At 53.0% G+C, this 13,755-nt stretch overlaps 1 protein-coding gene across 1 annotated transcript in view; it reads left to right on the top strand.

Annotated features, from left to right (window-relative positions):
- TRIM67 (tripartite motif containing 67) overlaps nt 1-13,267 on the top strand; it is a 53,750-nt gene extending 40,483 nt beyond the window's left edge. Inside the window, exons 8-12 of the mRNA XM_011933309.1 lie at nt 2,376-2,521; nt 5,175-5,313; nt 7,484-7,787; nt 11,652-11,814; nt 13,202-13,267. Coding sequence (XP_011788699.1) covers nt 2,376-2,521; nt 5,175-5,313; nt 7,484-7,787; nt 11,652-11,814; nt 13,202-13,267 — 818 coding nt within the window. The remainder of the gene's footprint in view (nt 1-2,375; nt 2,522-5,174; nt 5,314-7,483; nt 7,788-11,651; nt 11,815-13,201) is intronic.
- The last annotated feature ends 488 nt before the right edge of the window (nt 13,268-13,755 follow it).

Genomic DNA, 13,755 nt, shown 5'->3' with positions numbered 1-13,755 from the left:
GTGGAGGAGGAGGTGGAGGAGGTAGTGGAGGAGGAGGAGGAAGAGGTAGCGGAGGAGAAGGAGGAGGTAGTGGAGGAGGAGGAGGAGGTGGAAGAGGAGGAGATGGTGGCTGAAATAGTGGAGAAGGAGGAGGTGGTGGAGGAGGAGAAGGAGGAGGTGGAAGAGGAGGAGGTGGTGGCTGAGATAGTGGAGGAGGAGGAGGAGGAGGTGGAGGAGAAGGAGGGAGAAGAATCTAAGCAGTGAGTTTTGCAGGCAGCAGAGGGATAGCAAGTCCAAAGTCCCTGAGGCAAGAATCAGTTTTCTCTGTCCCAAGAGCAAGAAGGTCAGAGATGATAGCAGAATGAGCAAGGTGGGTTCAGAGACCCTAGGGGGTTAAGTAAAGTTTGCATAACTTACCCCATTATGAAATCAGCAAATGCTGGCCAGAACCAGAGTCCTACTCTGCATGCTGCCCCTCCACAGATGTCAAGGGAAGGGAAATAAAGCTCTTTGGTGTTTGTGGACTGAGGACCACACATGCAGAATCTGTGAACTCAGGAAGTCCTTACCTGCAAAATCCGTGGCCATTTTAAACTAAAGAAAAGGAAGTCTCACATTGCCATGCTCACTCCCACACAGCTTGCACCTCCAGTAAGGTCTGGAAAGGCCACTTGCCCCAGTTGTAAATGACACACAATGCTGAGAAGCAGGAGGAGCCTGGCAGAGTGGAGGAGCTGCAGTGAAAGAGCTCCCTTTGGAAAGTGGGGGTGTGGAGGGGGGGCTTGGGGCCACTCCAGATGCTACTCCTAGCTGGATGGGGTCACTGGACTGGTCAGGGGTAACTGGACTGAATGAGGTCACTGGCTGGTCAGGGGTAACTGGACTGAATGAGGTCACTGGATGGTCAGGGGTAACTGGACTGGATGGGGTCACTGGCTGGTCAGGGGTAACTGGACTGGATGAGGTCACTGGATGTTCAGGGGTAACTGGACTGGATGGGGTCACTGGCCTTTCAGGGGTAACTGGACTGGATGGGGTCGCTGGCTGGTCAGGGGTAACTGGGCTGGATGGGGTCACTGGACTGTCAGGGGTAACTGGGCTGGATGGGGTCACTGGACTGTCAGGGGTAACTGGACTGGATGGGGTCACTGGCTCGTCAGGGTTCAGAGAGGAAGTGGGAGACCAGAGTAGCAGGGCCCAGGGGATGAAGCAAGGACTCCTACCAGCTCGTTAACTGAGGCTGGGAGTCAGGCTGTGCTCAGCCAGTCACGTGCCGAATTCTTGGAACGAAATTGAAATACGTACTTTTAACAAAAGCAGTGTTTCAATTTTCCCTTTAAAAAAAAAAGGTCAAAGTGAACTCTATCGATTTCTAAAATCTCTTGAGCTTGACTACAGCTAGAAAAATTTTAAACTTCTCCCACTTGGTCGGGCTCCATGGCTCACACCTTTAATCCCAGCACTTTGGGAGGCCGAGGAGGGTGTTTCACGAGGTCAGGAGATGGAGACCATCCTGGCTAACATGGTGAAACCCCATATCTACTAAAATACAAAAAAAAAAAAAAATTAACCAGGCATGGTGGCGGGTGCCTGTAGTCCCAGCTACTCAGGAGGCTGAGGCAGGAGAATGGTGTGAACCCGGGAGGCAGAGCTTGCAGTGAGCCGAGATGGCACCACTGCACCCCAGCCTGGGCGACAGAGCGAGACTCCGTCTCAAAAAAACAAAAACAAAAACCAAAACAAAAAAACTTCTCCCACTCTCACCTTAATAGGACTTCTGATACAACTGATTCAAATCCTTAGTTCTTTAGGTTGACTGTCCAATACTCGAGACTTGCTTCTGTTGCCTGGATCTCATCCCCTGATCTTTCAAATGCTTCCAGCCAAAGGTTTAAAGGCATCTCCCCGCACCTTCCCAGTTCCAGGCATGAGCTGCAGGCTGGCTGCCACTTAGCTGTGGGCCCTGCAGAGAGGATCCCTGGGGCTTGTGCCACGCACAGGAGCACAGGGAACCTGGACTCTGATGGAACTGTTTATGCGTTCCTCATGAGTCTGAGTCAAAACCAGTGATTCTCACTGGGCAGATGGGAAAGAGGACATCCTTCCATAGGGCCATAGGCTCAGAGGGGTGGGGCCGTCTGCCACGGGCCCCCTGAGATTCCAGGAAGGACAACCCCTAGGTTTGAGAAGCACAAGGTCACCTGTGCTTGCCTTCATCCCCAGCCCACCTGGAGACCGACTCCTGGGTGTCTGGGAGTGACTACAGGGTGGCCAGGGAAGGAATTTAGCCTGGCTGTCCCCTGGGGGCCAGGACCCCTGGGATGGAGTGGGGCGGGGGACCGGGCTGGGGCCCTCGGAGGGCTTCATGCGCTAACTCATGCGTGTCCCTCTCACAGTGCCACCCGTCCCCCTACTGCAGCTGGAGAAATGCTGCACCCGCAACAACAGCGTCACGCTGGCCTGGAGGATGCCACCCTTCACCCACAGCCCCGTGGACGGCTACATCCTGGAGCTGGACGACGGCGCCGGGGGGCAGTTCCGGGTGAGGCCTTGCTGCCTATTTGGCGGGGATTGAGGGTACTGATGCAGAGGCCAGAGTGGCTTCCACTGCCCCAAGCTCTGGTTCAGCCCATGGGGACATTGTGTTGCCATTCTGAGGGGACACTGGCCAAAAGGATAAAGAGGGCTGGCTGGGCTCAGGGAGATGGGGCTTCCCTCCCAAGGGCTAGGTCCAGAAGGACTGACACAAGCGTGGAACTAGAGGAGAACTCAGAGAAGGTGTTCCCTGCACCCACCTCCTTTCCTGTTTACCCCCAGCCCCTCACTCAGCAACATATTCCCTCAACGGGTTTTATCACACCTCGTCTTGTCTGATCCTCTAATTATTTCACCCGGCTCTGTCTTGACTTGGGAGGTATCATTTCTGGAGACAAGGAAGCACTGTCTGACCCCCCTATACCTGGCAAGGTGCTGGGCACATAGAGGATGCTGGATAAATGGTTGTTGAATTGGGACAACATTCTAGTCATGTCGCTGCTGATAGATTGCCATGGGGGCAATAAAGGTTCGTAGTGAACCAGAAATGCATCTTCTACTCCCATCTGCTAGAGACCCTGGAGCAGGACTCCACCCCAGTCCAGCCCTAATAGAGCACCACCTCGAGATTTCACTCCGTGACGTGCAGGCGGACGTGGGTGCCAGGGAGCACAAACTCTGGGCTTCTCAGATCACCTGGTTCCTGGCCCCGAAATGATTAAATAAACACTCATTCTAACAAACTACTGCAATCATAACAACTCTTGCATCTCTTCTGGGAAGTTGCACCCATTTAACAAACCTTGCCGAAGGTCAACATTCCCTTAGTTTCTCTCAAAGAGATGTATGTATGTGTCGTTTTACTTTGTGTTTGAAAAATACAGGAATGTAAGAATTAGGGAAATAGTTGCAGCACTTCCTTGGGAATTACTGAGTCCCATGTGAATATGGGCCAATTAGGGAGGTAAGATGAGGTAGCTCAAGCCAGGTCACTAAGTGCGGACCCCAGTCACTCCTGTTGTGCAAATGAGCCAAGAACTGAAAGAGCTCATCCACCAGAAATCAAGAGGAGAGTCAGTATTTTTGAAATGGAAAGAAAGAAAAGGCTGTTTGGAAATATTAAAAGAAGCAGCCACAGAGCTCAAAAGTGGTCCCTCCTCTTTGAGACATGGCTACTAACAAAAGCTGGACCCAAGGGCTAGGGTTTATAAGGAAGAGGGTCTTATAGTGGGAAAAGTGTGGATGTTGCATGCAGACAGACCTGGATTTGAGCTATGGCTCCTATATGGATTAGCTGTGATCTTAGACCACATTATTTAATTAGCAGAAAATAATGACATGGGAGAGGCAAAAGGCTATGCATTTTGGGGGTTGAATAGGACAAAGGTAACTTTGAAGCGAATGAGGAACAAGCTCAATCTTTATGAAAGTATCTTTGGGGGCCAGGCACGGTGGTTCACACCTGTAATCCCAGCACTTTGGGAGACCAAGGCGGGTGGACCACTTGAGGTCAGGAGTTTGAGACCAGCCTGGTCAACATAGTGAAACCCCATCTCTACTTAAAATACAAAAATTAGCCGGGCGTGGTGGCAGATGCCTGTTGTCCCAGCTACTCTGGAGGCTGAGGCACAAGAATCACTTGAACTTGGAAGGCAGAGATTGTTGTAAGTCAAGATTGCACCACTGCACTGCAGCCCAGGTGACAGAGTGAGACTCTGTCTCAAAAAAAAAAAAAAAAAAAGAAAGAAAAGAAAAGTATCTCTGGGGCCTGATGCAGAAATGTCTCACCCTTTGGAAAGACCAGGAAAACAGCAGCTCCAGGAGGGCTAAGGAGTGGAAAATGCCAGCCTCAGGGGTGGAAGGGGACAAAGGAGTGGATGTGCCCTGTGGCTCAATAGTCTTGTAAACCAGGTTGACCTTAGCAAAGTCAGGATGTTCCTGGTCAGTATCCCGGCTGGCTGCAGACCTGGGAAGCCGCCTTACCAGGACCCCATCACGCCTCGCCACCTCACAGGCAGAGGGGCCAGGCAGCCAGTAGTAAGGCATTCATGCCCAAGTTGGTCAAGTTCTGTGAGCCAGCCATGACTGAACGCAATTTCCCTTTTTATTAACTTCTATTTGGGTAAGAATTTTTTTTTTTAAATTTTTTGGCTGGGCATGGTGGCTCACGCCTGTAATCCCAGCACTCTGGGAGGCCAAGCAGGAGGATCACCTGAGGTCAGGAGTTCGAGACCAGTCTGGCCAACATATAGGGAAACGCCATCTCTACTAAAAAACATATATATAAAGATTAGCTGGCCATGGTGGTGCATGCTTGTAGTCCCAGCTACTTGGGAGGCTGAGGCAGGAGAATCACCTGAACTCGGGAGGCGGAGGTTGCGGTAAGCCGAGATCACGCCACTCCACTCCAGCCTGGCAACAGAGCAAGACTCTGTCCCTCAAAAAAACAAAAACAAAAGTTGTTTAGAAATGGGGTCCTGCAATGTTGCCCAGTCTGGACTCAAGCGATGCTCCCACCTCTGCCTCCTGAGTAGCTGGGACTACAGGCCACCACGCCTGGCAAAAGCACTTTTAACGTCAATGTGTTTCCAGAAGCCATTTGCTAAGAGGAATTTTCCAAATGCTAGAGGAGCCTGGTGAGCAGCATTGCTCTCTTTCAGGAAGTGTACGTCGGTAAGGAGACTTTGTGTACCATCGACGGCCTTCACTTCAACAGCACCTACAACGCCCGAGTCAAAGCTTTCAACTCTTCTGGTGTCGGGCCTTACAGTAAAACTGTCGTCCTGCAGACGTCCGATGGTGAGCATCGGGATCTCTTAGTGGGAAGAACAGATTCATCATTTTATCCAGTGACAAGCAGACAGCCACTTGCAGCAGCTGTGATGACGGAGTGGGGGTGGGGGTGGTGCTAGGCACATCTGGGTTCTCCAAGGGCGTGCCCTTCTGGGACCATAGGTGGCCTCCCAAAGGACAAAGATTGACTCCTAGGGCCAACCCACATTTCATCCCGTGGACCAGGGCAAAGGATGAGCTGCTGAAGATGCTGGAGGGAGGAAGTGCAGGGCCGGAGGGGCCTGTTGAGGTGCATACACCTCACCCTGCTCTGCACACACAGCTCCTTGCTGCACCCACGTGGCCTACAAGCCACGAAAGAAACATTCCTTTACCCCATTGTGCTGGACTAAATGTGAAGTAGCTGAGGGAGGCTAAACTTCTCCCACTTCTCAAGGGCCGAGGAGTGAGTAGGACAGTCCCAGACAAGAAAACTCCACGATAGATGCAGTGGACCCACACCAGGCCCTACATTTGAGCCTTTCTCACAGCGGAAGAGGGCTCTTTAACCCCCAGCATCGGAGCTCACATCCAGTGGTTTATACACCTACCCAGCCTTCTAGGTGTTGGGCAACAACAGCATGTTGAAATTAATTCAGTGGAATTTTGATCATCTGAGTTCTTAGCAGGGAGCGATGAGAGAAATAGAAATCACATTCCAAAGAGAGTCCTGCCCCACCCGGCGTGGCCCAGCCCAGGCTGCAGAGGCGGTTTCCAGCTCCCCACTGCCTCCAAGAAGAGGGCAAATCCTGTATTCGTTTTCATCATTGAGTCTACACATCCTCTGACTGCCACAGCTGGATGGTCTCCTAGAGGCAGGGAGGAGAAGGAGCAGGAGCAGATGCTGGTGTCAAAGACCCAGCCAGGGACACTTTTCTGAAAATGGTGCCACCTGCAGAGTCCACTTTGTACGCCCCTAGAGGAGAGCTCACTAACTTCTGCCTCTAGACTCTCCTGCCTACAGATGAGCGGTCCTTGCCCTGTGCATTGTGGTCATGACTTTAGAGTAAGGGCCTCACTTCCAACAAACTGGGGGATTGGGGAGCAAAAGGGGGCAGCAGCTGATGGCCTGCAAAATGGAGAATTGAGCTTTGTGACTTTGGCCCATCACTTCACCTCTCTGTGTCTCAAATCTCCCACCCACGAGGTGGCTCATCAATATCTATTTCCTCCTGTACTTCTTTTTTTTTTTTTTTTTTGAGAGGAAGTCCCACTCTGTTGCCCAGCCCACAGTGCAATGGCGCGATCTTGGCTCACTGCAACCTCTGCCACCCTGTTCAAGTGATTGTCCTGCCTCAGCCTCCTGAGTAGCTGGGACTACAGGTGCCCACCACCATGCCCAGCGAATTTTTTTTTTTTTTTTTTTTTTTTTTTGAGATGGAGCCTCGCTTTGTCGCTCAGGCTGGAGGGCAGTGGTGCGATCTCAGCTCACTGTAAGCTCCGCCTCCCGGGTTCACACCATTCTCCTGCCTCAGCCTCCCGAGTAGCTGGGACTACAGGTGCCCACCACCACGCCCGACTGATTTTTTGGTATTTTTAATAGAGACGGGGTTTCACTATGTTAGCCAGGATGGTCTCCATCTCCTCACCTCGTGGTCTGCCTGCCTCGGCCTCCCAAAGTGCTGGGATTACAGGCGTGAGCCACCATGCCCAGCCATGAATTTTTGTATTTTTAGTAGGGATGGGGTTTTGCCATGTTGGCCAGGCTGGTCTCAAACTCCTGACCTGAAGTGCTCCACCCACCTCGGCCTCCCAAAGTGCTGGGATTACAGGCGTGGGCCACCGCACCCCACCTATTTCCTCCTGTACTTACAACGTGTCTGAGCGTTTGAAGGGTTTTAGAAACCAAGACCGGGAAATGCATCTAGATTTGAGGCTTTGAGGCCTTAAAATCCTTGGCAAGGCCAGGCTTGTAGGGCTAGCAATTTGGATGAACACAGAGCAGGGCATGTGTGTGAGCGTGTGCATGTGTGTGTGTGTGTGTGTGCACGTGTGCGGTAATCATAGAGGAAAGAACCTTCACTCCTGGGTGCCGACCTTCTAACAGAAGTGAATGTGTTTGTGTCTCTGAGCCAGTTAGAAACTGCTAGCAAATTCCATCCCCTGACCCTGCTCCTCTCGCCTCCTTCCTTTTTAGTGGCCTGGTTCACATTTGACCCCAACTCTGGGCATCGGGACATCATTTTATCCAACGACAACCAGACAGCCACCTGCAGCAGCTATGATGATCGGGTGGTGCTGGGCACAGCTGCCTTCTCCAAGGGCGTGCACTACTGGGAGCTACACGTGGACCGGTACGACAACCACCCAGACCCCGCCTTCGGGGTGGCCAGGGCCAGCGTGGTCAAGGACATGATGCTGGGCAAGGATGACAAGGCCTGGGCCATGTATGTGGACAACCACCGCAGCTGGTTCATGCACTGCAACTCCCACACCAACAGGTGCGACTGGGCCCCATCCTGCCTCCCGTGGACACAGGTTGTTTGGGAATGAGGGTCCTGAAGACCAGTGTCCCTTCTGCTGTCCCCAAAGCCAGCAGGAATTGGGAGGAGGTATTTTCAGCCACTTTGGTCTCCATTTTCTAGGAAGCTTTGACTCTGCCCACGTAGAACTGGCCTGCAGCCCAGAATGAGGGTATGTTATGGTGATTTGCACAGCACCCGCACAGATGGGTCTCCCAAGTTACCCAGCGGGCCTCTGCTGGGATATGGAGCTCGTAGTTTTCTTTCTGGTCCAGCTTCACTTTCCTTTGCAACTGTCAACCCAAGCTTGAGTCACTGCAGGGCATTCATGGGCACCACTGGGGTTGATGTCCTCAGAGCTGTGACCAGGTCATTGCCACTAACTTGCCTGCAGTGATCCTGGCCACTGCCCTGGTCTCATGTGCGCTTGAGCCTCAGCAGGGCCGGGCCCTCGACAGGGCAGTAGCAGAGGGCATGGCTGGGGTGCTCACTACTAAAACGAGTCTGCCAAGGGTGCCTACAGCTGTGGCTTTGCCCTGAGACTGGCCCTGGGAGTAGGGTCACCAGTGTGGACACAGGAGACTCAGGTCCTGGCCTGTGTCACTACTGGGGCCTCTGTTAGGAGGGCAGATGGGGATGGGTCCTCTGGGACTGCTCCCGAGGCCTGGGCTTCTCCAGGGCGCCTTGGTCTCTCTACTCAGACACAGAGAAGGCAGTGCCCCTCCCACCCCCGACACACCTGCACCATAGCCCCGTACTCTTTCTCCTCTCCCAGGGATTTTGTGCTCACAACTGGCTGGCATGTGGGGATGGACGTGGGGGTGAAGAATCCCCAAGGCCAGAAATGGCGAATTGCAAGTTGCGGACACCTGGCGCCACCTCCTTGCTATGGAGCCTTGCTTCTGGTCTGCTAAGGGCCATCTCCCCAGCAGGAAGGGGTGAGGAACTTCAAGGAGCTGATCTTGACTTCGCTGGCCCCAGTCTCAGGCAAAATTGACCTGGAGGCTCTCAGTGCTCTGGGCCCACCTGCAGCTCCTATAACAGCCCCTGGGGCACCTTCCCGCAGAGGAAGGACCAGCTTCTTCTTTCTCAGGGAAGCCAGGTCTAATCTGGGCCAAGGACTTGCCCGAGGGCACTCAGGACCCTGTCTGCCTGCCTCTTTGCTGGTAGGCAGGGCCCCTTCTCCCCTGAGTCCTGGGGAAGACGCAGGCAGCTCTGTGCCTCTGCCCAGACCCTGCAAGCTGGCCATTCTCCCTCCTACCCACAGAGGGGCCAAGTCCAGGCCCATCAGCTCCGTCTCTGCTTGCTTAAGCCAAACTGGCACCCAGATACCCTGTTTGCTGGCAGGAGTAATAACAAGAAGCATTTGTCAAGCCCTTACTTGTGCTCAGTGCTGTAGGAAGCACTCAATGTATCTTGAGCTCATTTAATCCTTGCAAAAGTGCTATTATTGTTGCCATTTTACAGATTATAAAAGTGGGGCTTAGACTGGAATAGTGGCTCGCACCTGTAATCCCAGCACCTAAGGAGGCCGAGGCAGAAGGATTGCTTGAGCCCAGGAGTTTGAGACCAACCTGGGCAACTTAGTGAGACCCTGTCTCTATAAATAATAGTAATTTTAAAAATTAGCCAGGCATGGTGCTGTGTACCTGTAGTCCCAGCTACTTGGGAGGCCGAAGCAGGAGGATCACTTGAGCCCTGGAGTTCAAGACCAGCCTGGGCAACATAGTGAGACCCTCCTCTCTACAAAAAAAAATAAATAAATAAAAAGCCTGGGCTTAGGAAGGTCGGACAATGGCTCAGGCCATGTGGCCAGTTGACACTGTCAGGGTTGAGCCCAGGACCCCAGCCTCGGTGTGTGCGGTGCAGACTCCCCAGCTCTCCTGGCCATTGGCCACCACACTCCTCCCAAGGGCTGCTGAGCACTTGGGCCTTTGCTGTCCTTGACAGCCCCTTGGTGCCACCTCAGTAAGAAAAACAGAAGGGAAGTGGGGCCATGAGAAGGTAGAGAGAATCTGCCCCTTTCTGCATGTCCTCCCACCCTGGGATGTGGATCGGGTAGGGTAAGCGCTATCTGGGAGGAAGTCGAGGCAGCGGGGAGGTTGGACCCCAGAGCTGACTGGGCCTGAGGCTTTGCTTAGGTCGGACTCATTTCTGCACCTCCCGTGGGTCACTACCGCCACCCGGTGGTCAGTATCCAAATAGCACCAACAGCGCGGTTTTAGTTCCCTTCTCCCACCTGCCGGGGCACCCTCGGGAAAGCCCTGCCCAATCCGGAAACACCTGTCTGGGCCGGGCCGCCCACCAAGTCCTCCTCGGGACTTCCTGTCGTGAATCCTTCTCGCTGCTCACCTTCCCTCTGCCCTACCAGCAGCGTCCAGTAGATCAACTCATTCTCAATCTGGAAGGACAAACAAGGTTTTCTCAGCAGAGTGGCGTTGCTAAGGTTAAGGCTAAGACCTCAGCCCTGAGCGGAAACGGTGGCTCAAGCCTATAGTCTCAGCTACTTAGGAGGCTGAGGCAGGAGGATCCCTTGAGCCCAGGAGTCCAAGACCAGCCTGGGCAACATAGTGAGGCCCTCGTCTCTATAAAATATTTTAAAAATTAGCCGGGCATGGTGTGTGCCTGTAGTCCCAGCTATTCAGGAGGCTCGTGGGAGGATCCGTTGAGCCGAGGAGTTTCAGGCAACAGTGAGCCATGATTGCACCACTGCACTTCAGCCTGGGCCACAGGGAGAAACATCCACGCAAAAACGAAAAACCACCTCAGGGAAGGGAAGGAGAGTCTGCAGGATTCGGCCCATGGGAGAAGACGTGGTCAGCCAAGCCGCCCTTGGGAGCATGTTCCTTACTTTTATTAATAGATTCGCTTCCACCAGGTGGATGTGAATTCTTACCACCTAGGAAGTACGACATTGCCAACACTGATCAAGAGCAGAGTGGACGTTCTCAAGGTTCCGCTATTGGTCACCTGTGGGATGGTGACTCCAACAGAGGACTTGACTTCAACTTCAGCACCCTTCTCCCTGGCATACACTGCTTTTCGAGGGACCCTAGGATGTTTCTGGGAAGATGAGCCAATGTAGGGTAGGGGCCTTTCAAAATTTCCTGAAGGCCTGGATGGCCACATCTTCATCGACCTCAGCATCCTCACTTGCCTAAAACAGAAAAGGGCACCAAGTCAGTTATTTTCTTTGGCAGGAAAAGGTGCCTTTCTTACCCATTCTCCATGCTCCACGGTTTCAAATGGGACCTACTCTTCAGAACCCGATTTTTCTAGTATGCAGATCCCAGATGCTCTCAGGAAGAGGGGGTTGAAGAGCCTGGTTCCTCTAGGGGAGTCTTCATCATGGCCTGTTAACAAGGCGTGTCCACTGTGAGAGAAGGCTTATATGCCAGGAGAGCACCCCACCACCACCTTGGGGGCCATGTTTAAGTGAGGATGTTCCCGGCATCCTATAAATAATTTTCCTGGCCGGGCATGGTGGCTCATGGCTATAATCCCAGCACTTTGGGAGCCCAAAGTGGGAAGATCACTTGAGCCTAGGAGTTCAAGACCAGCCTGGGTAACATAGTGAGACCCCTATCTCTACAAAAAACACAAACAAAATTAGCTGGGTCTCATGTCATGCACCTGTAGTCCGAGCTACTTGGGAGGCTGAGGTGGGAGGATCTCTTGAGCCCAGGAGGGCGAGGCTGTTGTGTGCCGAGATGGCGTCACTGCACTCCAGCCTGGGTGACAGAGTGAGACCGTGTCTCCAAATAAATAAATAATTCTCCTGAGTTAATCCCCTTCATCCCAGGCTGGGTGTGGTGATGGTCTTCCTGGGGACTCTCTTCCCAGGACGGAAGGCGGCGTGTGCAAGGGGGCCACCGTGGGCGTGCTGCTGGACCTGAATAAGCACACCCTCACTTTCTTCATCAACGGGCAGCAGCAGGGCCCCACAGCCTTCAGCCACGTGGACGGCGTCTTCATGCCAGCCCTCAGCCTCAACCGCAATGTGCAGGTACACTCCTCCCCCGGGCCGGACCTGGTCTGGCTGCTCCCCACTGTTTGCCCACAAGTCTCTGCAGTGCCCCTGGGCAGAGTGGGCCATAAAGAAGCTGACCACAGAGCCTTCCCAGACAGAGCTTAACGAGTGGACTGCCTTGGACATTTCCTAGAGGCGTTCCGTTCTAACTTGTTCACTTGGGACACCCAGGGGCCCTAAGGTGGCAGCTTCTGGAGACGCAGACCTCATGGCTGAGCCCAGTCCCTGGGGAGTGCTGGTAGCTCAGGAGGCCTGAAACAGAGAGACAAGAATGAGAGCCCAGGAGGGTGTGAGGAAGGGAGAAACACGAAGGTGCCATCTGTCGTCTTAGTAGAGTCCTCCTCCACTTGGGATGGGGAGTTGGAGTGTGGGGAGGCAGGGTCCTGTTCTGTGGCCCTGAATATTGAGGAGTCTACATCAATCACTGATTGATCGATTTGATCTTCTACTCATTTGCAAAAGGGATTTGTGGCAACCTAAAAGATAGGCTTGGCCGGGCATGGTGGCTCACACCTGTAACCCTAGTACTTTGGGAGGCCGAGGTGGGCAGATTATGAGGTCAGGAGATTGAGACCATCCTGGCTAATACAGTGAAACCCTGTCTCTACCAAAAATACAAAAAAAAAAAAAATAGCCGGGTATGGTGGCGGGCGCCTATAGTCCCAGCTACTCAGGAGGCTGAGGCAGGAGAATGGCGTGACCTGGGAAGCGAAGCCTGCAGTAAGCCGAGATCGCGCCACTACACTCCAGTCTGGGTGACAGAGCAAGACTCTGTCTCAAAAAAAATAAAATAAAAGATAGCCTTGGCCAGGCATGGTGGTTCATGCCTGTAACCCCAGTATTTTGGGAGGCCATGGCAGGAGAATCGCTTGAGCCCAGAAGTTTGACACCAGCCTGGGGAACTAGCAAGACACCATCTCTACCAATGAACAAATAAGCTTTTTTTAATTAAAAAAAATAAAAGGTTGGCTATTATTCCTCACAGTTAATAGAATGGGATTAATAGGAAAGGAAAGAAGGTCATGGCTAGAAAGTAGACACAAATATGTAACCACGGGAGCCAGTGCGTGAGAGCTGTGCTCCTGTGACAGCATCTACTTTGCCCAGCTCTGGCAGCTCTGGCAAAATGAGGAACTAGTCAGCTGGGTGATTCTTATTATGAGGAAAGAGGTGCAAACCAACATAGCCTTTAATTAGGGATATTGAGTGACATAATATTCACCAGTATACAGCAGCCCTGAGCTGTTGCATGGATGGCCCTGGAGCCAGCAGGGGATCCTGCCGGTGTCTGCGGTGCCTTTGGAGCACTCAGGGCCCCTGCGGCAGCCTCTCCCACCCTCACTTCCCCTGTCTTCTTTTCCAGGTCACCCTGCACACAGGATTGGAAGTGCCGACTAACCTGGGGCGGCCAAAGCTGTCAGGCAATTAGATCCGCTCCAGCTCGGCACTGTGCCTGTGACACTGACATTCACAGGCAAAAAGCCCACCATTCTCACTAAGCTCAAATAACCCACAAAAGCAGGATACGCAAGTCATGGGTACAACCTGGCAGCGTGGAATGTCATAGAAACACATTTTCTTGGGGGCACGGGGAATGGGTCTATGGGCCTTGCTCACAGCTGCCACTGTCAGTGGCAAAGGGGGGTACGTGTGTCACCCTATTCCACCCAGATGTTACGAACGCTCCCCAAGAAGGACCTTTCTCATGGGAGTCAGCATTCGGGCTTCATGTCTGTGTTTCCTGCCATCTGTTTTCAAAGCTTGTCTTTTTTTGGAGGGAGAGGAAGGTAGACTTTGAGACTGGCCTCCTGAGAGTGGCAGTCAGGAGCTGCGCTGTAATCCCACACCCCGGGTGTTGGCCCTCCGCAGGGACCCTGCCTCCTCAGAGTCCCAAGACTGCAGATTCTCATCATGCTG

This window comes from Colobus angolensis, unplaced genomic scaffold (assembly GCF_000951035.1).
Source record: "Colobus angolensis palliatus isolate OR3802 unplaced genomic scaffold, Cang.pa_1.0 Scaffold126, whole genome shotgun sequence".
Classification (NCBI taxonomy): Eukaryota; Metazoa; Chordata; class Mammalia; order Primates; family Cercopithecidae; genus Colobus; species Colobus angolensis.
The sequence above is the reverse complement of the archived record's forward strand: the minus strand, read 5'-3'. Positions and strand labels throughout refer to the sequence as shown.